At 47.8% G+C, this 24,637-nt stretch overlaps 1 protein-coding gene across 1 annotated transcript in view; it reads left to right on the forward strand.

The window, feature by feature from the left end:
• Window positions 1-23,859, forward strand: part of grin3ba (glutamate receptor, ionotropic, N-methyl-D-aspartate 3Ba) — a 44,582-nt gene extending 20,723 nt beyond the window's left edge. The window contains exons 2-12 of the mRNA XM_049740668.2: window positions 7,299-7,969; window positions 11,031-11,527; window positions 11,594-11,865; window positions 12,543-12,779; window positions 14,439-14,585; window positions 14,655-14,800; window positions 16,794-16,909; window positions 20,036-20,187; window positions 20,796-20,960; window positions 22,166-22,233; window positions 22,380-23,859. Of these exons, the coding sequence (XP_049596625.1) occupies window positions 7,299-7,969; window positions 11,031-11,527; window positions 11,594-11,865; window positions 12,543-12,779; window positions 14,439-14,585; window positions 14,655-14,800; window positions 16,794-16,909; window positions 20,036-20,187; window positions 20,796-20,960; window positions 22,166-22,233; window positions 22,380-23,289 (3,381 nt within the window). The 3' untranslated portion in view covers window positions 23,290-23,859. The remainder of the gene's footprint in view (window positions 1-7,298; window positions 7,970-11,030; window positions 11,528-11,593; window positions 11,866-12,542; window positions 12,780-14,438; window positions 14,586-14,654; window positions 14,801-16,793; window positions 16,910-20,035; window positions 20,188-20,795; window positions 20,961-22,165; window positions 22,234-22,379) is intronic.
• The last annotated feature ends 778 nt before the right edge of the window (window positions 23,860-24,637 follow it).

A 24,637-nucleotide genomic window follows, 5' to 3' on the forward strand; every position in this document is an offset into this window, starting at 1 on the left:
TTGCCATTGCATGTGTCGTATGCACCGTACAAAACAATTTTGCGAGGTGAGGATAGGACGGTAAATACATTGTTTCGTTCTCGTACGTTTTTGCCGGTCGCTGCTCTGATATCGTGTCGCATCGTAACCAGATGTGCTTATCAGATGCTAATGTAATACGCATGTAATCTGAAATTAAGATTAAAGGAAGATTAAAAAGATTTCCAGAGGCAAATCCTGCCGTGATGTGGTAATACAAGGCCTTCGTTTGAATGATTTAAATCTAACAAATGCTATTAAAGTACAAATAGTCACCAATGGGGAAAATGACATTTTCCTGGATAGTTTTTCCAAGATTCTCGAGGGTGCTACTGAGTGAGTTTTGGGTCCAAAATTGCTGAGGTGGCCCAAATAGTGATCAATCCGTTCGAACAACACAATAAACACAACGATTCCCTTTGAGCTTGATTTGGGTGCAGAGTCTGCTCAGTTCCAACACAGTTTGAATGCTTGCCTGCCTCCATGTGACCTTTAATGGACTTCTGAACAGTCCATCTTGTAGTCTTCCCTTCGCCTCAAGTCAGCTGAGATCTCTCCAGCTCCCAATGTATAGAAAGTGACTTGACAGAAATATGGACCGGTTGATTGTTTCAACAAGTTAGCTAAAATGATGCAGTGGTATCAATCGGCAAGCTAATCCAGGTCTTGACCCTAATTAGCATCTTAGCTAACAACGACGATAAGGCATTTGGATGTTTTGGTAACCTCGGATAAATTCACCATCTGACCGAGCCGGCCGTGACATTAGCCCGACAATCCCGCCGCTAACAGGCTGCCATTTGTCAAACGCCTCCCAGCCCGCATTCAGATTAGCGACTAATGGACTTTTTTTTTTTTTTAATTCCGTCTCTGTCACTCATGCTCCTGATTTTTTTTGTTCCTGCCACGTCCCCTAATTAGCCCCCTTTTGATGTCCCGCTTTGTACGTGAAATCATTCACTCTTCCCCAGCCACTCCATTTCTTCCGTCATTCGCCGGACTCATGGAGATGGATGAAAGGCCGCTTCAGCGGAGAGCGCGCGGGCGGGCGGGCGGGCGGCCGAGCGAGCGGTCGCAAATATCCAGGCCTCGAGTCGTTTAGTCACGGCCCGATCATTCATCCTGGGTCGTAGCCCCGCGTCGCCATCATCCTCGACTAGATGCGAACACATCGCAGCTAAATAGCTTCCATCGCTCGCTTGTCTTACTTCGCCGGCCCGAGTTCGTGCCCGGGCTACGAGATTCTTAAAGCGAGAGCTCGATACATTATCCCACCCACTCTCAAGTCACTCGAGTGTACTGCTGTGTTTTGATTAGAATGAATGGGAAGAGTATGATGGTCACATATGGGCGGCCGGTGGATGAAAGCCGTCGCGCTTGAGGAAAACTCTTGTTGACTTGCGATTTGTTTGAATTTTGCCGTGACTTTTTGACCCGTGCAATAAACTTATTGTCTGGGTGGTGCGAGAAGTTGCCATCATAATACTGAACTTATTTGGCAACAAATGGCTGAATGGACTTTAGGCGGTCTTTAACTGTTACCAAGAGAACTTTAACGTTACTTCTAAACTCTCTTTTTTTGCCACCAGTCACCCATCAGGTACCTACAAATACCTCAAGGCCCCTCGAAGATCTCGACATCCCATTATAATCACGATCCGCCTTCCGGCTCCGCTTCCCGTAGGCTGAGTGTTCTCGACATGGCGTCACTTTGCATCCGAGCTCCGTATCATCCTTCTTGCTAAACTAAATCATGTTGTCATCTGGCCGTTCCAAGCCAGCAAGAGGCTATTTTCCACCCTGACAATCCCGGCAGCAGCCTGGAAACACCCAAAACAGCTTATTTTCTCCCCTCCGCCCCCGCCACCTCAACACGATGGCGTGATGATTACCGCCAATGCTCAAAGCTCATCTTCACTGCGAGCAGGGAGTTATGATCTGGAAAATTGCAGCAGTGGAAGCCCCGTCGGAGGGTCTGAAGGACGTCCGCCGGGCGACGGCCGTTATTGACAGATGTACGACGTCATCGGACGCCGGTACTGCGCGGCGCTCGGATGAATCCGCCGCCGAAATGCGATTAACGGATGGCAATCACGAGTCAGATTAGTTTTCCTCTGTGCACCCGGATTCTCGGCACTCCATAATAGTGGCGGAACAAAGTACAAATACTTTTTCACCATCCTTATGTCGATTTTTCAGTTCTACATAGACGACTGTACTTAACTAAAAACTGAACGGAGATTGAACAAATCTTATGAGCATCAACGGAGAGGCTGCTTGCTGATGCCGATCCATTCAGCATTTTTTTTTTTTTTTTTTTCCGCTGTGAGCTCGTATCTCTTCGAAAGGGACGATGAAAGGAGCTCCTGACAAAAGCGACGGCGAGGCATCTCTGACATGACAAGCCTCCCACAGATGCAGGCGCTGCACTCAGCACTCACGAACCGGCCCAAGTCAGTCACTCTCCCCACGTCAGGAGGCTCGTTAAAAGCCAATCCGCTCGTCATGAGCTCATCCTTTTTTTTTTGCTTAGATTGACATTCAAGTCAGCTGATGAATGTTAAAATCTTGATATTGAAACTAGATGGGAAACATAGCTATGCAACTTTTAGAATGCTAGTCCGGCAAAGTGCCTCCAGTCTTCGAGTTTTTGATATATAAATGCCAGTAGGTGGCAGCAAAGCAAGACGTGAACTCCTCAACGCACTTCAACGCAGTTCCTTGACATTACGATGCCACAAGATGGCGCCAACATAAATTTACTAACACAAAACCATCATTATAATATAATCTACCGCAATGCAGGACGAAACATAAACTGCGTTAGAGATTTTTGTACTTGCGTAAACACTGTTGGCATGTTATCAATTCATGGTGAAAATAATGCAAGTCGAGTCTTTTACATTCCCTGCATACATTTTCTGCTTGTCAGCCCTGTTGCATTCATGCGCTATTTCTTCTCAAACCGCATCCTCCAGCTATTGAATATAATTCGATTAATGCCAAACAAAAGGGCCTCAAATACTTTCTCAATTACACGCAAGCCTTTATTTCAATTATCAGGTTTGATTGGTTTGATTCTTCTTGTGACTGGATTGCAAGCATTACTCTCATCCTTCCTCACAATTTGGAGTGCTCCCGTGTAAAATATGAGCCTGGAGGAGCAAACAAGAGCCTGTCGTCATTTACGGCTTTATCCGCCATCACTCAGGCTGTGTGTGAGTGTGTGGTTTTTTTTTTTATTTATTTGTTTTTTTTTACAATGCAATGGCGTCTTCCTCCAGCATACAGGCTCCTTACCTTTAATGGACTCTACGCGCTCATAGCCGCCAGCCACCGCCGCCAAATTGTCCCGGGCAGCCTGAGCGTCGGGCGTCCATTCGGCCCAATCAAACGTAATTCAAAGCGTGCGTTAACGCTTTCCGCCTGCTGTTTTCCGTCCTCTAACTGCCACCTGACGCGCGCCAGACTCTGCAATCTGCTTCTCATCTTTTCCAGCGTGCCATCAAGTCAAGATTCTTGTTTTGGGGGGGTTTGGTTGTTGCCAAAATTGCACAAATCACTTTTTCTTTTTGCTGTGTCGAGCACCTCACCGTGAAATATGATGTAATACATTTTCACCGCATGAATAAGAAGCAACAATTTGTCAGTGAAATTTATTGAATGCAGCTTTTAAATACATTTGTTGTTTCTATGACTACACAGTTCGTGACCGTGCTCCTACGCAAAAAAAAAAAAAAGTTGTCAGTATTCAACTCGTGCACCCTGGAGATGTTAATGATAACATTATTATTTGCATGCAATTACACATAACAACTGTCTGGTCAACTGAGGCCGCCGCTTGAAATACGGCGGCGTCAATGCGTCAAGTTGCGCTTAATGAAGCTTGTTTATTTAGATGCATGGGGACAAAACGATGCGCTCCTTCGACAAATTAGTATTCCGCAAGTGTGTCGATTTGTTTTGTCTAATATTCTCTTGTGGTCTGCCGATCGGATCAAATTCCACTTGCCTTTTTGATTGCTTTTCTGAGTTGAGAAATGGCGGGGGGTTGATCATTCTGAACACGACCTCACAGCACAGAATAATTGCTCAGGATAATCTTTGAAACTTTTGAGAATTGGGCCTTCGCTGATCAAAAGGGCGGGAAAATGTTGATGGAAAAAAGTCAACACACCCAGGACTAAAAGATAAGATCATCTTTCATAAACATCTGAAATTCTGGAGTAAAAAAAAAAAATCCTCATATTTGGCCTGATGATCAGACTGTGCACTTAAGATTCCCCACTTTGTTATAATTAGAAAAAAAAATGATTTATTGACCACCTGTTGCTTTGGCAGGTGCTTGAAAGTTTGTTTGTTTGGGGATGACAAATTTATTTTGATATTAAATCTTCAAAAGTAGACAGTTGCATTATTTTGACTTGTGAAATCAGATTTGGCGCCCCGCTGCGAAAACAGACCCACCCGCAACACCTCTCCATCTCATTCAAGCTGCAAACAAACGCTCAGCCCTTTTTTTTTTCCTCCTCCACAAGTGCGGATATTAAACCTCACATATCAGTCTTGTGCGTCCGTCCGTCTTTCATCACCAACATATATTTACAGCCGCTATCTGGCGCCTCGTACACCTGCTGAAATATTAATGTGCTTGCTGGAGTGTTGTTTTGGAATGCTGCCTCCACCCTTTCAATCTCGGGTCCTCCTTCCTCATCACCAGCTTTGTTTGTGGTCCGAGGAAGAAGAAAAGCAGCTATTCACAAACCCGGGCAGCCGGCCCATACCCACAGTGCCAGGGCGCGGGCGCGTGTGCGCGTGTGTGTCAAAGTGAAGCTCCGTTGCGCGTCTCGAAGCTCACCGCCTTTGCCCTCGGCGTCCACTCGCCAGCTCTTAAGGCTAAGCTTCCACTCCGTAGCCTTTAATAAGCTCTCAAACTGCAGGTGCTGCGACTCGCTTTGTGTGTCGGTGTTCCCAAATCTATTTTCGTGCACGCTCGCGCATCGGGTTGAAGCTTTACGCGCCGACGCCTAAATAAGGAATGAGCTTAGTAACCGTGAGCCGCTCCCTCGCGTCGTGATCCGTCACGGCCGTGTCAAACCGCTTGATCGGCCGAGTCCGAAGATCCGAGTGGATTTAGCGTGCGCGACCCCTCCGAGACGCCTGAACCTGCAACGGTTGGCCATAATAGAATAAAAAAGAATCATGTGATTTCAACATCACTTTTCGATTTCTTGATTATGTGTGCAGAACATCTTCCGTCAAGTCCAGCTCATCAGAATCAGGGCTTGCATGCAAGGCTGCTAATTTGCGTGAGAAAGGGCGTTGCACTTGATTTTACACGGGAATAATGCTGACGTTCCCCGCTCACTTGCTTATCTTGCATTCTTCCTCGGAGCCTTTGCGCTTGCTGATGGAACTTTTACCTGAGAACGGCGGAAAAAAAAGAGGGGTATCATGCATACAGATGCTCAGAGGTCAGGGACATTTAACACGCTCAGCTAATGTCTAGCAGCTTGCTAATGTGCTAACCTTTGCCACGGTTTGAAGACTTTTATACGTTAAGCAAGGGCAACATTACAGGAATATGTATTGGACAAAAATAGAAGGAAAAATGTTTGAAACATTGTTACAGTCCACTTGCATTAGGGCCCAAATCGATCCCAACCAGTTGTAGCAATGATGGCCTTTTTACATAATATTTCCATATTTTTTTCTAACCTTGGCAGAGGTCTTGTGCTTTTATCGTTTTCAATGTTTTTTTTAAGGTCATCTTGCAATATTTTATAGTATGGGCCTGAAATCACATCTCATCTCCACTCTACCTGCTCCATTCATTTTATATCTGTTTTTACACGGCAGCTGTGCACTTTGGGCATGTTTGCGAGCATTTCATCGAGCGCCGTAAATCACTATGCGGGGCGTAAATATTATTATTATTATTATTCCAGCCTGTGCTCTTGAGGACTGGAAATACTGGAAACAGTGGTGATCTTCTCACTTCAAACATGTCCATCTTGTCCCATCTTATTTACGCGCTCGGAGAGGATGAATTCCTCCCCCTGCATTAAATCAAGCACACTTCAGTCATGTTTTTTTTCCTCTTAAGAAACTCGGCGTTTGTTTACTCCCGGGTGGGACATTTCCATTTGAATGAATGTGTCCAATCTGCACTTTTGTGGGAATTTTTCATCTTTAAAGACTCACAGGTGACATCCGAGTAGTGTGTGTATTGTGCTTATGCAAGCGTCGCAAATGTGCACAACGGGCGTTCAATCATGCCTTTTTACGTGGATGCTTATGGAGGAACGTGTCAGCCGACGTTTGTTGTTGCGCGTCGGGTGCATGCTAATCCCGCCGTCCAAAGGCTTCAAAAGATGAACTTTGCTCTTCCTCTATATATGAAAGATCAACCTTGCCCGGAGCGCCGATAGCATGAAATATTGTCAGCATCCCCAAAGGAAGGCGTTGTTGGCGGGTGGGGGCGGGGTGGGACTTCCATCTGTGTGCTGCGTTCAAGGACAACAGTGTTATCCAGTTTGGAAGCGTATGAAACGAGCCAGTGTTGTCGCAAGGGTGTCGGGCAGCGGACGCGACTGTCACCCCGCCAAGCCGCGGCGGATTAAGCGCACGTAGCGAGCAGTTTGCCTCAAACCGATTGGTCCTGAAAGAATCAAAGGCTGGCCTATGTTTTCCCATCATACTGCAAAATCGTTCCAGGAAAGTTTCGTCATCCCAATGCGTGTGGTCAAGTTGTTTTTGTCTTTGGGAAAGTCATTTGAAGTAATCGTGAGAGGAATCGGAATCAGGAACGATTCACATACAATTTTTCAGTATGGAATTCATCCGTACTTGCGTAGGTTCGTATCGACCACCAAGGCCCAAAGTCAGCTGCTTCCAGTTCAAACATGACCCGAACAATCAGAGCGATGGATTGAAACGGAAGAGAAACGTTTCTTAGAAGCTACAAAATTGTTTTGACACCTTGGCGGTATGAAAGAGAATTCTTAGGAGCGGCTGCTTTTTATTCGTCTGCGTAATGGCTCAATTGCAGTAAAAAAATGACACCCGTTCTTCTGATAATAACAGTTTTCATGTCAGGTGTGTCAGAACCTGAAATTATGTGAGGATGGCCAGAGGAAGGCTCTGAGAAGTGCCGATTTACTAACTGACATTGTCACCACACGCCTCCCGAAAACCGCAGTCCAAATCCGGGTCACGACACCACCGTCTTTCACTTCCCTGTGACCAATGACATACTTGTCTTTCCTGTTCTCCGACAGAACGCCTTCCACCTGCAGATGTCGGCCCGCGTGCCTCCGTCGTCGCTGGGCAGCCTGCTGCTCGCCGTCCTGCAGGCGGGCGACGGGGACCACGTCGACGGCGGGGAGGACGGCGGCTGGCGAGGCGCGGCCGTGCTTTGCCCCGGTTGGGAGGAAGGCAGCGACGGTCTGCTGTCCCACCTGCAGAGCCACAGCGGGGCCGCCTGGCACCTGTGGAACGTGGTCAACCTGACCAACGGCGCTGGCGAGGAGAGGCGGGAGGACCAGAGGGAGGAAGAGGTCCTGCGAATCCTCTCCACACGTTTACTCCGGGCCGCCTCGCCCGTCTCCAGCGTCCTCCTGCTAGGCTCCGACCCCGAGTGCCTCTCTTCGGTGCTTCGGGTGGCCCAGCGGCTCGCCCCGTCGTTGCCGGCCCTGCAGTGGATCATGGGCTACCCGCTGTCGCCGGACTCCCTGCATACTTTGGGGGGCCCCCTGGGACTTCTGGCCTATGGGGAAGTGGGGCGCAAGCCTATCAGCTTCTACATTCGCGATGCGCTGCAGCTGATTGGCCGAGCTATCACGGTGGCAGCCGCAGCCAGGCCCGACTTGGCGCTGATACAGAACATGGTCAACTGTTACGATAAAGCCACGCGACGGGAACCGCCTTCTTCGGGACGATATCTGTCCAGGTAAACCATTTTTCTTCGCTCCTGTAGATTCAAAAGCGAGCTTCTGTCAGCTCTAGTAGCATATATTAACATTTTCCACTTAAAGCCGAACAAAGCTGCCGTGTTTACACAGTTCTCGGTCTTGATGCAACGTTGACGGGGAGATTGGTTTTTTTTTTCTTCTGAAGAAGGCACAATGGATGAAACAGCGTGTATCCTATCCTCATTTTCCCCTCCCTCTGAAGAAGGATTTGCATCAGGAGTGACGCCAGCGCCAGCTGAGCGTCTCATCAACAACATAATCGCCAACCGGAGAGTCCCCATCGTCTGCAGTTAAAGTGAGCACGGGGTCGTGCCAGAACAATTTTGATCAGGAGGCTCCGGGCTAGAACGAGTCGAGAGACTTACAAAGCAATATGAGCAGATGACTCGGCTGCCTCAAGTGCACCGGGACGCCCGTTGAGCCGTCCGTGGCGAAGACTACAAAATGACGAGACCTGACATTTACAACTTTCCGGGCTAGAATCAAAGGTGACGACGAGTAAACAAGAACCGGGAAAAAAAAAAAATCAGACGTCCCTAGCAGGGAAGGCAAATAATATAAAGCAAGAGATGAAGGTTAATTTGAAGGCCGAGGGATGGGGCGGTCAAGGTACAACGGGGGGGGCGCACTGAGTCACCACGTCAAGAATAAACTTATAGTCTTGAAAAGTGGAGAATGTTTGGCTACGCTTCTATTTCAGCTGCCCGTAATAATCATAAAATACGCCGTTGCTTATTCCCGAGAGAGCGTTAAAGAGAAAATACACTCGTGAGGACGCGGCAAGCCGGGAGGGAAGGAAGAGAAACACAAATTAAGTCACAATGAAGTTGAAGCAGCCCTGCAAAAAAAAAAATAAAAAAGCAATAAGGTTGATGGAGAAGAATCTGAAATTGCCGCCATCTCGCCGGACAGCGAAAGATTAAAAGGCCTGAAAACAAGCTCTGTCGGGAGTCTTCCTTAAGGGGAGTAAACTTTCCCTCCGGAGGAAGATGGAATGATAAGAGGGAGAGACGAATGCCTGAGACTCTCTTATGGAGTCATTACTTACCAGCGCCGCTTTGTTGACATTCAGTCTTGAGCGCCGCGACCGACCCGCCAGGTGCGATTGACGGGAAGCCATTCCTCTCGGACGCTGCCGGGGATGCTTAGTGACATGCCCCGGCGCGTCGCCTCATCCATTAGGCCTGGCACAAAAACATACTATGACGGGGGGAGGGCTTATACTGACATTTGATGATCAAAAGTGAGGAAAAATGTGAAAAAATAAAATCGGGACCAAAGATCTGCACCCTGAAAAAAAGAAAGAAAAAGAAATCGGGACCAGAGACCAAATCTGCACCCTGAAAAAACTGGAAAAAAAAAAAACCCCAAGAGAGATTCTACACAGAGATTTCATTTGGATGTCGCATTGAGGATAAGAGCGTGGCCCGCCTTGATGAATCATCTGTCTTTTAGTATATGATGATTCAGCCGCGCTATTACCAAGAGTGATTTCAACATCCCGGGCAGGGGAAGCACTCGCACTTTTATTGTCAAGCCGGCTGATGAGGAAACATAAGCGGCGGCCAACGACGATGACACCAGCTGCATTTGGGATAAGTTTTTTTTTTTGTGCGAGACGGATGATATAAATTGATTATCGCACCATCGGAGTAAATAATGATGGCGGCGGCAACGGGGGGCGAGAAAGAAACTGTCGGAATTCGCAAACGGAAGACTCGGAGCTGAGGTTAATGACCCGTGTGATCAATCTAATCTTTTTATTTCACAAAGCATATCTCATGCTTAATGGGGAGGGCATTACATTCCACGCACGTCGATTTTTCCACGGGAAAGTCCAAAACAAGGAAAGACGAGGTCATCTCCCACCGGGGGTCGTCTGCAGTCCATGCACGGTTCAGCGACGCGGTGATCCCTGCATTCTTTAACATTTCAACAACCGGGCCGTAGTGGCTCGACACCAATCCAGATCCGATCAAACGTGACTCAGACGGGTCCGAATGGAGACGCCGCCCCTCCCGATGAAACGCAAGATGAAATTGCGCCGAGTCGGATTGCTCATCCTGATCTATTTCGTCCTGCGTGGAAGCCACCCATAGCAATAGCACTTTTTTCAATTCGGAGAAGACCCCGTACTGCTTCACATTAACTTTTAATTATGACTTTCTGGGTGATGCAATTCCCCCAACCGAGATGACTGTCGAAAGCTCCTCTATCAGAGCGTGGCCTACTGCAATATCCTTTTTTAACCTTTTGATTGCCTTTTCCTATCTGTCATTTGCTTAAACTCAGATATTTATTTTTTCCGGGACTGCCTCACGGTTCTGTTCTGGGGGTTCTCGAGCCTTCCAATGTGGTTCCTCCTATATCCCAATAAGTCCTTGGCTAAATGATTCCTGATTGAGACGTCCTTGGAATTGATTTTTGAGGACAGAGATGCTTTTCACATGCATATTAGCATCATTAAAAAAGTCCCAATTGGCCACAGATGTGATTGTTTGTAAACGTGACCCTTGGCTAAAGACAAACTCCAGCTCACCCGCACCCCTAATGAGGCCGAGCACGATGGAAAATAGATGTTTATTTCCCCCTGACACTTTCAACCGAGTCTGTTTAGAACGTCTCGCGATGTCCTTTTATGGATATGCGAGAATTTTCTGAGCTATGGAAAGGACGACTGAATTTCCCCATGGCGATAAATAAACAAACCATCGCCACCCGCTATATCAAAATTCATCACTCGTGTCGCCGCTATATAGAAACTCTTTCAAGCGATCCGTTTTTAAATGTAATTTTTTTTCTGTAAACATACTAGCACTAATGCCCACCACACGTGGGAAATGAGAGCCGCAGTGGCCGTTGGATTTTTTCAGTCGTTTATTGAACAACGGGAGAGCAATAAAACGCAAGCAACGTTATGTACAGTAACAGTCCAAAGTCTTTTTTTTTATTAGGTTGTGTTTTAATGCGTTTGGAATCTGTTTAAAGTTTGTGGAAAGGGTAAAACAATAAAAATATATCGACAATCTGTGCCTCTAGGTTTTTCTCCAACACCTCCTTCACTGGTGCAACAGGCCTGATCCAGGTGGACGCTGACCTCTCCAGAGTTCTTTCCTCACAGCTCTTCCATGTCTGGAGCCTTAAGAGGGGCGCCTTGGGCCAGCCGGCCTGGGTGACTGTCGGTCAGTGGTCCCGAGGCAGGTTGGAGTTGGAAGGCGGTGTCCAGGGGCTGGCGGGAGGCTTCAGCAGCAGCCAGGGTCAAGGCCTCGGCGCCGGGGTGAGGGGAAGTGACGGTCAAGGGGATTTTAACCCCGGGGGACGCTGGAGGCCTGGGCTGTCTGTGGAGGGGCATCGTCTGCGGGTGGTCACCCTGGTGGAACACCCGTTTGTGTTTACCCGTGAGGTGGACGAGGACGGGTTGTGTCCCGCGGGACAGCTCTGTCTGGACCCCAGGACCAACAGGTCGGATGTGATACAAGGACTGTTCAACCAGTTGCATAACCCAAACGCATCAGCAGCAGATTGGGAAGGCAGTGGTAAGGCTGCCGTCAGTTGCATCGCTTTGCCTCATCAGAATTCACCTCGGGTCTTCCCGTCCGCAGGCCTTCCGGAGGATCTGCGGAAGTGCTGCTACGGCTACTGCATCGACCTGCTGGAGAAGCTGGCGGAGGACATGGGCTTTACCTTTGACCTCTACATTGTCGGGGACGGGAAGTACGGGGCCATGAGCGGCGGCGGCCGTTGGACGGGCCTGGTGGGCGACCTGAGGAGCGGCACGGCGGACATGGCGGTCACCTCGTTTTCCATCAACTCGGCCAGGAGCAGAGTCATAGACTTCACTTCGCCCTTCTACTCCACCAGCCTGGGCATCCTGGTACGGAAAGTATTTGTATTTCTACATTTCCGAGCGCGAGACGTTTCGAACACCTCCACCCCCGCCGCTTCATTTTACCCTTTGGCCCCTCTCATTCCACCAACAGAAGTTCATTAGCGAGTGAATAATTAGTTTCGCTTTACGCCGGGCCTATTAATTATGGAAATTCCAAAAACGAGCGGCAGTTTAAGACGCCGTAACGGCTCAGGGAGGCGAGCCCCGAGACACGCCGCCGTTATTCGTTTGATTTGTTAACATCTCCCCGTGCGGCTGACACGCTGCGATGTATAATATGATCTGACGGTAGGGTCCCATTTCGGAATAAAGGCTCATCTGCCTGTAAGAAAAGCAACAAAAAAAACCTCCCTTACCCCTTCCAGAGTCGTCATATTGTGTAAAATGGAAAACCGTGGATGGGTTTTACAAGCTAATTATGGCTGGCTGTGTTTACCGACAAGACACCTCAGGCTGGTGGTAAAAATATGAAGCAGATAGTGAAACGACTCTCTCAAGGATTTCGGAGAAAAATGGTGCACAAAGTTAGGCGCGTAACTCCGCTATTTTACAGCCCAGTGAGCACTACTGCATTTGCAGAGACGCTGCCAAAATGCAATCCCTGCCAAGGAACGAGTTAAAACATGAGAATAAAAACTCACAAAAGCGTTTTTTTTTTCCAGGTGCGTAGTCAGGACACCGCCGCCCCCATCGGCGCCTTCATGTGGCCCCTCCACTGGTCCATGTGGGTGGGCATCTTCGTCACGCTGCACCTCACCGCCCTTTTCCTCACCTTGTACGAGTGGAACAGCCCCTTCGGCATGACCCCCCACGGGCGCAACAGGGTTCGGGTCTTCTCCTACTCCTCCGCCCTCAACCTGTGCTACGCCATCTTGTTTGGCCGTACCGTGGCCACCAAGGTAACATTGCAATCATTTCCTTGATGGATGGGAATTTTGTTTTCAAGCGGCTGGGAGCTGAGGCAATAGGACAAAAGCAGTTAAGGTAATTCGGGAGAGGATTTAGGGGACTTTTTTGCGGCACAACGACCGAAAAAATAACCGGGGAGCAAAGAAGATTGATTGAGGGAGAGCTTGGACGTTAGGCAGTGATGAAGTAAGGAGCCACGGGGAGGATAATGCAAGGGTAAGTGTCTCCACGGAGATTGGAAGAGTTATGACCGGCGTGATTGGGATGGATGAAGTTGAGAGGGGCGAAAGGAGTGGAGGTCAACTCTCCAAGAGAAAGTTTCAGACAGGCGAGGATCCAGTAACAAAGAGGAGAACATGACGAACCACGTTGGGTTTTGAGGTTAATCGGCTAAGCGGAGATGAGGAACTGACCCGGGAGGGACCAATTTTCTTGAAAATGTATCACCGTTATGATTTACCGGCAATGTTCCCTGACAGATTTGAGGCTGAAGTGAATAAAACATTGCAGTTCCTAAAAATGAGCACTTGTGAGAAAGGTGGCTAATGTAAAACTTGATTCACTTCAGTCCCTCAAAGGTCGGGCCAGAGTCCTCTTGACATGACCCAATTGTCTGTCTCGTTAAGATCTTCGGGCATATCAACCTGGAAGGTATTTTCATGGTTGAGAAGCGTTCAACCAGGTCACGTAGACTTCGGACTCGCCTCTAAGTTGTCCTGGGAGCACCTCAGTATCCTTCCGAGACTTTGACTCCTAAGCGCAGGAAATTTGATGACTAACCAGATAATTCTCGTTCAAATCTCATCACTCCGGTCTCGGTATGTGAACCTCGCCGAACGCAAGGTCGTTTTCAATCCCTGTTTATCTGTCTGGAAAGAAATATAATGCCTGTTCGCAAATCCTAAAATACAACATCAATGTCCAACGGCATCATAATACCGTCTCGACAGAAAAGCTCGCAAATGACTCAGGGATGAACGGCAAGAGAAGCCGAATTATTAGGGAGACCTTCGCCTAATTGAAAGGTCGAGGCTTTGATCCTCGCTGATGAACAGATTTGCCCCCATTAGCAGCCCCGCTTCCCCGGGAACACATCTCACCGCACTGCATCTGAGCCAAACATTCACTTTCTTCGCGAGCCCGTCATGAAATAGCTGCCAAGGAATGCTTTTAAATCCAATTAGCTGCTGTAACTTACACTTTCACTTTGGACTTCAAACAACATTGGAACATTTGAGCCCTGACTTTGGCTGTGCGAGCCCAAGGGCATTTTAATGTCATTTCAGCAGAGGGCGCTATTGGGCGAAATAACATCTCTTACATGAGGTGGATTTTAATTGGTGGAATAAATGATTTGCTTTCATGAGTAGGCGTAAAGTACACAGCAGCCGCTTCCACCATCCCCGAGGCTCATGTTTCCGAGGCGCTTCCTTCTAAACAGCTCCCCGTTGTTGGATTTGCTTTAATACGCCCGGCCATCTTTTTTTTCAATTAACTTAATTGGTGCTAATGTGGCCGTTGTAAAGAGGCTACAGAGCTTTAAGTGTGCAACTCAACTTGTGTCAATACTTCAAGTGTCCTTTGAAGAACAAAACTTGGGCCTCACTTTTATTTTTTATATGGTGCCACGTTGCCCTTCCTGTCTTCAGACCCCTAAGTGCTGGACGGGCCGCTTCCTGATGAACCTGTGGGCCATCTTCTGCCTGCTGGTGCTCTCCAGCTACACGGCCAACCTGGCCGCCGTCATGGTGGGCGAAAAGACCTTCGAGCAGGTGTCGGGAATCCACGACGACAAGGTTAGACTCGAAACGACTTTGTGTTGTCGTTGAGGCCACCGATGTGATTTTTTTTTTTTTGGGGGGCAGCTGCACCATCCGTCGCTGGGCTTCCGGTTCGGCACGGTGCGGGAAAGCAGCGCCGAGGATTACATGAAGAAGAGCTTTCCCGAAATGCACGACTACATGCGGCGCTTCAACCAGCCCACCACCCCTGAGGGCGTGCGGATGCTCAAGTAAGGCCAAATTGTAAAACACTATCACGTCGGCATCATAATTCAAAGCGCTTTTTTATTCTTCTATCAACAAGCAAACAAAGATGTCACGCCTCCTTAATGGAAATCTTTATTTAAAAAGCGACACTTGTGCAAAGTTTGCCCTTGATCCCGGATGAGAACGGCAACGTTGTGTACAGATGAGCCTCTCCGATTGCCCAAACATAAGAAACAAACAAATCTCACCTCCAAGCGGGACAAGGTGAAGACTGCACAAATGATCAACTCGGAAAGTTGCTTGAAGAAGCGAGAGAAAAAAAAGGTTATCGCTGAGTTCAATGAAATTATTTCAGGTTTACTGCATTAATTGAGACGCCCTCGCTGGAATGATAACGGACCTTCCAAAAAAAAACAAAACAATTAATTAACTGAAAGCTCACACAAAAAGTGGAACTTTGGAAAGTAGCAACACGAGCAAAACTACGAACCCTTTAAATTGTTTTCAGGTCTTTATCATCAGCATATTTAGATATGATTAAGATCAACCTGTTCTTGATTTATCGAGGCTGATTCCGATAATTGTAAAATTCCAATAATTGATTAATCACCAATTATACCTGATTTTAATGCGCTTATATATTGTAATGTGTTATGTTATTTTTGTAGTAAATTTCTCCAATTTTTGCCAATTTTAAAAAAGCATATATTTTCCTATTAATCGGTCAATTTTGTCCGATTGGCCAATAAAATGTTCGAAAATACATTTGACCAAACTGTATTTTTTATTGATAAGTTGGACGAAGTGAGTAAAGTTTAGCAACTTGTTGACAGAAGACAAGAACCTACACAGGCCGACCGAACGTCCGCACTGCGTTTGAGTGGGAAAAAAAGAGACGAGAAAAATGAAGAAAACACAATCGGTTCTTCGAGGACGACAAGTCCCCCGGTCCGGACCTTAAGACGAGGAGGAAATAACCATCACAGGCTTCCATCCTCCATTTTATGCGCTCCACCAAGGTGAAGCATCGGGTAGCGCCCGCTGGTTTGTGTTTATGTCTCAGAAGAAGACCCCCCTCCCCTCCATGTTTCTTTGCACCTGACAGGCCTCACTAGAGGTAAACAATAAAACACTGCTGCTCTGCAAGCACAGCAGAAAAAAAAGAAAAAAACAACTCTGGAAAGTCAGCCTTTTGTCTGGCGGTAAACATTGGCAAACTTGAAGGTCGATTGAAATTTTGCGATTTTCGGGGATCTGACTCGACCCACGCACGACCTCCATCGTTGTCACATGAGCTTAAAAGTACTTCATATAATTTTTGTCTATTGTCTGACACTAAAATGATTAGAATCCGAATGATTATGAAATTATATTGACAAAATAAACTTGTTGAACCTTTATATAAATTATGACAAGATGTCTTTGAATAATACATCTTTTGAAAAAAAAAGAACTTTTATATTGGTTCATTTGTGTTTTTGTTGTTGAAAATTGCATATTGGAAGACTAAGATAATCCCATGGACACACAAAAACCGCTTAGCAAGCTTATGAGAAATGTAAACGTGGGCTTTCATGTTGTTGTCCTTTCCGTAATAATTGTTTCCTCCTCAGCCTGCGTCTGGGCCACGTTTGGACGCTTGAAATCCACTTTGTTGCGCTGACACTTATCTCCAGCCGCCTGTTGTTCGGCGGCAAAGAGGAGCGCTCTATAATTAGAGGTCAATTAGGTTCAGGCGGATCAATAAGAGGAGGAGAAGAAGACGAGTGTTTGGCAGCGCGGCCAAAGTCTTATCGGGCTGCCACAGAGGCTGGCAGCTTAGCTAAATGATTTACGTGTTTACACGAGGATGCACTTAATGGCGTCCGCTTTGTAGTTAGGGTTTTAGTCCGGCTGCGTTTCGAGACGTCGCATGTCAAATTCATATGATGCCTTTGTGGGCCGAATGATTCACTCCAATATCTCATTGGAAGATTTTTTTTTTTTTGAATTAATCGATTTGCATGTGTGTGTAAGGACGGATCCTCCCAGTCTGGATGCCTTCATCATGGACAAAGCCCTGCTAGATTTCGAGGTGTCCATCGACGCAGACTGTAAGCTGCTGACGGTGGGCAAGCCGTTCGCCATTGAAGGTGCGCTCCAAACGCAAACATTATTTTTCTTTATTTTATTTTATCATAATATTATTTCTTATATTTTATTATATATTATTATTATTTTATCTTTATTTATTTTTCTTTATTCAATTTTTTTTTGTAATTTTCAACACACATTTGAATTGGATAGTCATTTGGCTGGAGGGCAAAGACGTGTTCTCCTATCCAATCAGTATATGGATTTATAAGGGATGATTTATTTCTTACATACAGCATGCCTCCAAGAATGTGGGTCAACACGCATAGTACACACACCTACACACACACACACACACACGATAAGTAATGCGTCCATGTTGGGGCAGGAGCTGCACATTATTCATCGACACACACGTGTTCTATGACCACGGGCCACCTCTGTCGAGCAGCACACACTTTGACGTATGCACACCACACACACACACACACACGGATGGTGAGGATCAAATAGTACGTTATCTCCGTGAGTGGCAGTAGTGATTCACCGCATGAACTTGTACTGCAGGCTAAAAGTACGTGGGCATCATCTATTATTCATTTGCAACGTCCAGAATGAAACAGCGGGTGACCTTTTCAGGAGGGGTCATCCTCTGCCGTAGCTTGACGTCATTCAGGTTTTTTTTTTTCAGGGAAAGTAAATGCTTGTAACTTTAACGCTGTAGAGAAGACCGCCAGATTTGAAAACAACTATAGTGATGCATAACCACCAGTAGATGGCAGCACTGCCCCATTTTAGCCCCGTTGGCTTTCACAATGTGGTCTCGGCGTGGCGTAAGGCTTTTTCCGAGCGAGCGCCGTCACTGGACTTGATTAACTGCTTAAAAAGGCATACAAGGACGGGAAGGGGGGGGGGTGCAGGGATTACACCGTAAACACGAGCGAGAGAACAATAAAGCGCAAACCTGGCGGAGGCGCTGGAGATGCGGGCCGCCTTTCATTTGAGTGATAAAAGAGGCGCCCGGCGGAGTCGCCTAATCAAGACAAACCTTCACCTGGAGCAGGAGAAGCGAGAGCTCGGAAGGTGACGACACGGCCGGAATTAATGCTATGATTCGTGCTTGCTGCTCAAAGACGGCGGACTATCGCTCCTCGAGCCCCCCCCCCCCCCCCCCCCCCACCCCCCACCCTCTGCTAGGCTGCCAACAGGCCCATTAATTATGTTGCAACAAGCAGACCATCGTGGCCCTTGTTGTTTTTTTAGGGGCCGCTGTTGATCAGGCCGCTCACGTCTCGTCCACTGACGACTTTTAAAAGTTGAATAAAATGCAATTTGGCCTTCCGGTAACTACTTTGGAAAGTTTGAATGTAGGATGCATCAGGAAAACAATCTTCGGTGTTTAGTTGTCTGCTGATGTTCACGTGAAGGTTGCTCAGCTGGAGTCTGACTTTAAAAAAGGGCCGCGTAAGAACCAGCCGAGCGATACAGTCCCCGTTCCCAAAACAATTATGAGATCATGTAAGATGATATGAAGAAGTATGGCGGCGATGTTGCTCTGCACGTTGATAGTCGCAATAAATCATCGCCACGCCCCGTTTGGAGATAAAAAAAAATGAATGGCGCTGTCTGGCCGTCAGCGCCTTCCTTTTAAGTGCTTCCTGATACTTGGGCGTCATTGATAAGCTGTCGGCGACGTGAGCAGAAGCGCAACGGCGGCCTCCTTTACGAACGGCTGTCTTTGCCGGCCGCTGCGAGACATTTCATTAGGGACAGCTGCACCATTTGATGGAGCCGATTAGTCGACATGACGTAAACATGGACACGATCCAACAAGAAATGACTGCGTCAGTCTGAGAGGTGTTCCTTATAATTTGACACGTGTTCTTCCCCCGTTAGTGAGGCCACTGATGAGTCTTAAGGGACATTTATGCGGCTTTTATGCTCCATAAGGAACGAGAAGTTGCGTCTCGCTCGCGTTCCATCATTTGTTCAATTAATGGCCGCGCCGAGGCTGACGGCGATTACGGCGACGCGGGAGGAGGAGACGCCACCAGACGAAGCGAGCGGGAGATAAGAGCGCCAGGAGAAGGGAAAAAAAAAGAAAGCCAGGGAATGATGAAGATGAACATCAGACTTAAGATGCAAGCAGAGGACGCTGGAAGACAACAAGCTGGCAAAACGTGTTCCCAGCCAGCAGACAGCTGTTAATTATTTAATATTTTATCTGGTGTAGCTCACACAGGTTGACGCCAGATGTCATCCGTCATAGCCGTTCATCATTGAACCATCGCCAAAAGGTCATTCCGCACTTGTTTGAATCCGAAAAAGTGGGCGGGGCTCCAAAAAGCACCATCTTTATTACCACTTACAGATTGTCTTCAGTGTAGTAGTATAGCGGAAAAACAAAATGGCGGCAAAGCTTAGCACTGGCAGGTTTGCATGCTTACAGAAAAGGCCACCGTGGTGTACTGACCTCCCGAGTGTGTGCGCTCGCGCGCGTGGACTCAACACACTTGCTTGCAAAGTGCTCGATTTGGATTCCGGCTGAAGCTCGCGAGCCAATAAATCTTATTTCAGAGAGCATCTGCCCTTTAGCTAATTGAGGCCGCCCGACTGACCGCTTTTGTTTCACGGGAACCACCACAGCGGGCCTCCATCCACATGGCTGTCACGCGCTGCCAGAGAATCGCTGGACACACGTCAGACAACAGTTGACCTCCACCAAGGCTGAATAATTCGCTCCCGCTGTGTTGTGCAAAAGTCTTAGGTCACTGTTGCATGACTATAATGAGCAAAGGAGAACACAGGAGAGCAAAGTCCAAGGTCAAACTGTTAAAAGACCTGAAACACTTTGTGACATGGCAAGAACAAGTCCAGGCAAAGACCAGGAGGAGTCCAGACCAAATCAGGGCCAATATTTATACTTTGAGGACTAGAGGCAGACTTTCTGAGACGATACCAGGACCTGAAGGGGCTGGAACTGAGTCAAGACTTAGTCTTTGGACTGAGTTTTGAAAAATCAAGACCAAGGCTTTGAGGGACTGAGTCAAGACCAGGTTGGGGATTAAGACCAAATCAAGACTAAGGCCAGTTGAGACCAAGTCAAAGCCAAGACTTTAAGGAATCCAGACCAAAACATTGGGGATCCAGTCCTCTTAATCTTGTTTTGCGTGCGTCTCTTCCAGGCTACGGCATCGGCCTGCCGCAAGGTTCACCTCTGACCCGCAACGTGTCCGAGTTCGTCAGCCGCTACAAGTCAGACGGCTTCATGGACATGCTGCACGACAAATGGTACAAGGTGGTCCCCTGCGGGAAGCGCGTCTTTGCCGTCACTGAGGTAAGCGGGCAGGATGACGGCGGCACTGATGGCGGACTTGAGCCGTCATCTTCGTGCGCTGCGTTTTAAAAACGACACGTCTCGAAATAATCCTCCCTTTGGGACGCCAGCTAACTGTCACACACAAACACACTGACGCACAATGACATGGTCACGCTCCTCCATTTTGTTGCGTATTCAAAGCACCGATATTGTTTCGCAGTAGTCGTAATGTTGGCGACATTGATTCGACAAATCTCACTGGATGAGAAACGTAAACAGCGCTCGACTTTGAAAACTGAACAACTCCTCCTCCCTTTCGGAGACGAAGGTTGTTGTTGGGGCTAATTTCGTAACAATTTGGGGATTTAGTGCCACGTTGCCCTCTGGATGGAGAAAACCTTAAGCACCTGGCTGAGAAAACGTCCGCGTCAGCACGCGGCTAATTGCACAGCCAGCATGGCAGAGGCGTCGCACATATTATTATTATTAGCTCGGTGACGGGAACCTGATGAGGGCACTTTAGAAGATGCCGCCGACCCATAAAGATGTCACACAAGGCGAGCAGGTGTGTGTGTGTGCGCTTGAAGTTCGACCAAGTCAAGACCAACCTTAAATGCTCCCTCCAGACGCTCCAGATGGGCATCCAGCACTTCTCGGGCCTGTTTGTGCTGCTGTGCATGGGGGTGGGCGGCGCCTTGCTGACCTTGGCGGGCGAGCACACCTTTTATCACCTGGTCATCCCGCGCCTCCGGAACAGACACACGCTGCAGTACTGGCTCCACACCAGCCAGGTGAGTACGCACACACACACTTGTGCAAGTACATCAGCCTCTGCAGTTATTCTTTAAGGTAACATGCGCCCTCTACTGTTATAAATTTGGCATTGCAACTTATATTTTCTCTGATTGATGATCTGTCATTGATGGAATGATAATTGGCATATTCTTGATGAGATTTGTTTTAAATGTAATAATTATTTTCTTTATTTTCTTGGTGTCTAATCTTTTTTACCGATGATATATTTTCTTATATAAGTGCTATGGTGGTACGCCACAGCCACAAAATCAACAAAATGGAGATCGGCTTGTAAAAGTCACGCATGCCCCGCCATTTAATGAGAAGCCTTTGGCTGTAGGTTGGAGTTATTATTAGTAATTTAGCAGTAACAAGAACATCAAGGCTTCTTGCCCCCCCCCCACCCCCCAAAAAAGGGCAACCCCTCAGGGCAGCCTGCAGCAAGCATCCCATAATCTGCTCAAATATCAAAGCATCACATCTGATGTCTCAAGTGAAAGGCTCCCGTGCCTGTTCCTGCGCGTGTGGAGGAAAGCTGCCACGTCGCATCTTCACGTCTTGGAGCTCGAGTTATCTCCCTAGGTAATGTGATGTAAATGAAAAGCGGGCGTCTTGAGTCGTCACATTTAAGGCTGCGTGACCGGAATAATGGCTCTTCATAAATTCATCTCTTGATTCATCTCGGAGCTGATGAAGTGATCAGTCTTCCATTGTTAAGCCTCTCTTGACAATTTTCTCCTATGAGGCCAAATTAATTTTTTTAGTGCACTTATTTCAAGGTATTGGCAAAGGATGTCAATACCAGACATTGAAAAATTCCTCCTCACCAGTAGTTGGCGCTATGCGCCAGTGTAATTGGCCACCTTTAGAATTTTCAGAACATTCAGCCCCTCAACTTGCTCGCCCAAAGAGACATCAGGAAATCGGAAATGTTGGTTTGGTGAGGCTATTTATCATTCCAGCAGTCCTTCAAAGACAAACTTGTCCTCGAGATTTTGACTGGTCCCAAATTTCAAGCACGTATGGCAGCCAAATGAATGCAGCAAAGATTTTGAGATTTGTGTCATTGTGTGTGAGCGTAGCGAGGCGGTCGCAATAAATCAACAAATCCGTCAGCGCTGCAAGGTCAGACAAACTTTAATATTGTCTTTTGTTTTGATTATTTTCCTTTTTTTCCTTTTTTTGTTTTGTCATTTTCCAGAAAATTCACCGAGCGCTCCACACGACGTATGAGGACGAAGGTAAAGAGCTGACGGGGCTTGAACAAAGGTAAGTTTTGCTTCGCAAAACATAATATTCCAAGATGGCGGCTAAGCCCTGGTTTCTTTAAACAAGTTGCAACTTAATACAAACTTCAATCAGTTTTTGTGATCTGGTTCTTCTATCTAACTTGGACTCTTCCTGTCGTCAACCAGCGCCTCCTCTTGCATCTCAGACAACTGCAGCCTGCATAGAAAGCAGCATCAGCAGGCTCCCCCGCCGTCCCCCCCCAAATCCCTCCCCGCCTCCAGTGGGAGCTCCTCATCGCCGTCCCACGAGCCCAAGGAAAAGCGGGTGCACTTTGACCTGGACACCCTCCACAGCTACCGGCTGCGCACCCACACTGCCTCAGTGCGGGGACGCCCCGGCATGGTGGGCCGGCCCGGGCTGGGCCTCGGCGGCTTGGGCCTCCCCAGCTTGGGGAATTTGGGCCTCCAAGCCAACGGAGGGCCCGTCTCGGCGCTGGCATCCGCGGGTTTGGTACTCTCTCCTTTGGGGGGCAGGGGCGGACAGACCAGCCTGTGGGAAGGGGAGCTGCAGGAGCTCCAGGAGAAGATCGAGATCTTTCGAAACCAGCTGAGGGAGGCGCTGGCCAGGAGGGCGGAGATCCAGACCAGCCTGGAGCGGGAACGCAGCGGAGCGGTACGTCGGGACACTAGCCTGGAGCGGGAGCGGGACCGGCTGCGGGTCCAAACCATCAGCACAGACAAAAGCAGTGCCCCTCAGCCCGACAGAACCGGACAGACTCTCAACAACCAGCCTCAGCAGGTCATTCCCGGGAACCTCGCGCTCGGGAACGTCGGCCCGCTGAACACAATCAACAGCCTGGACCGAGGGCGAGCCCCCCAGCTACGTTCGGTTCCCCTCCCGGCGGAGGATCGGACCGGCCAGTCGCGTGCCGCTTCTTCCGCCAGTTTGGACCGAAGTCGGTTCGGCCAGCTCGGCGCCGCGCAATCGGCCCGGAACACTCTGAGCCTCGACCGGCAGAAGGCGAGCCTGACGCGCGTTCTCAGCACTTTGGACAGGACAAGATCCAGCCATTCAGACGCAGGGGGCGGGGCTTGAGATTAGTTGAGGTCGTCTCCGCTGGAGAAAACGTGCATAGCCGCGGGAAGACAGGCACGATTCATTAAAAATATTAACAGCGGACTCATTTCTACATTTTATTTGTCAAGATGTTTCGATGCTGTCAAACGTAATACAGTATTGTCATTCAGCGCTGCATTTGACCGCTAGAGGGCGCTCTTGCCCTTCTTCCCGCAGCTATGGAGACCTTTTAAAGCGACTGAGGACAATGGAGAAGCAATCTATTTTTCAAGGGGGGAAAAAAAAACAAGGCCTTTGTGGATTCCTTCAGTCCATTTTCTGCTGATCATGTGCAATACCACTGCAGTCCTACCACTTCCACGTTTGGATCCGAGGACATCACTCCAAGGCTTTTCAAAGTGGTGCAGCTCGTAACTGACAAGGACGAGAATATATTTTACACTTTACGACAAAAGCGCTCCGTACTAAAACGTTGACGCGAAATACGTTTCATCCATCCACTTATAGACAAATTGTAACCACATTTATAGAGATTTTATGATATGGACCATTCCATGTTTTGAAATAAACATTTATATACATACGAAAGGTGCCCGCTATCTCACTTTTGAGTTTTCGACTTTGTATCCGCAACATCTGTGCGATGCTCAGTGGAATTCTACCGAAGGACGTGACCGCAATTCGTGTCCCCGTGATACCACGCAATGCAGACGCCATTTTGAAAGTGTCCTATGTCTGTTTTTTGTTGTATGTGTGTCTTGCATATTCATCACCTAATGAGGACAAACGTTTACACATTCATGCGGCGTGGGGACCAACACACAAATTGCAAGAAATAGCCTAACAGGTTTGTCTTCAGGTATTTACGGCAATGAGAGGGCAAAGGTTAATTTACATTCTCAGTGTGTGTGTTTTTGTGAATTAAATTTCCTCATTGTTTGAAAACAAATGTTGGCGACATCTACACTGGTGTGAGGACCTCAAGTCTGGCAACCTAAAATGTTTAGCATTAGCATTAGCATGATGTTGTAATGGCAGCTTTTTACCACCAGGTGTCGCCCAAGCAATGTGTGTTTTCTTAACCTGCTCATCGTAGCAATTGTGCAGTAATTGGGGACCTGAGTGTGTGTGCTGTGCATCGGGCAAGCTTGTGTGTGATTTAGTGTCCTACTTTACATTTAAAGTGCAGATGATTATTCGCCGATACGGCCCATTGGCCCCTCGTCCCTGTTGTGTTGTGCTTGTTGTCATGTGACAAACAATGTGGGGACTTTGTGAGTGTGTTGGGTGGCCCTGCACAAGGGCAATTGCAAAATGTTTGTTACACACTCACAAAATTGCAGCATGTCTCTGTGAAGTGTGTGTG

The sequence above is a fragment of the Syngnathus scovelli genome, chromosome 14 (genome assembly GCF_024217435.2).
Source record: "Syngnathus scovelli strain Florida chromosome 14, RoL_Ssco_1.2, whole genome shotgun sequence".
Classification (NCBI taxonomy): Eukaryota; Metazoa; Chordata; class Actinopteri; order Syngnathiformes; family Syngnathidae; genus Syngnathus; species Syngnathus scovelli.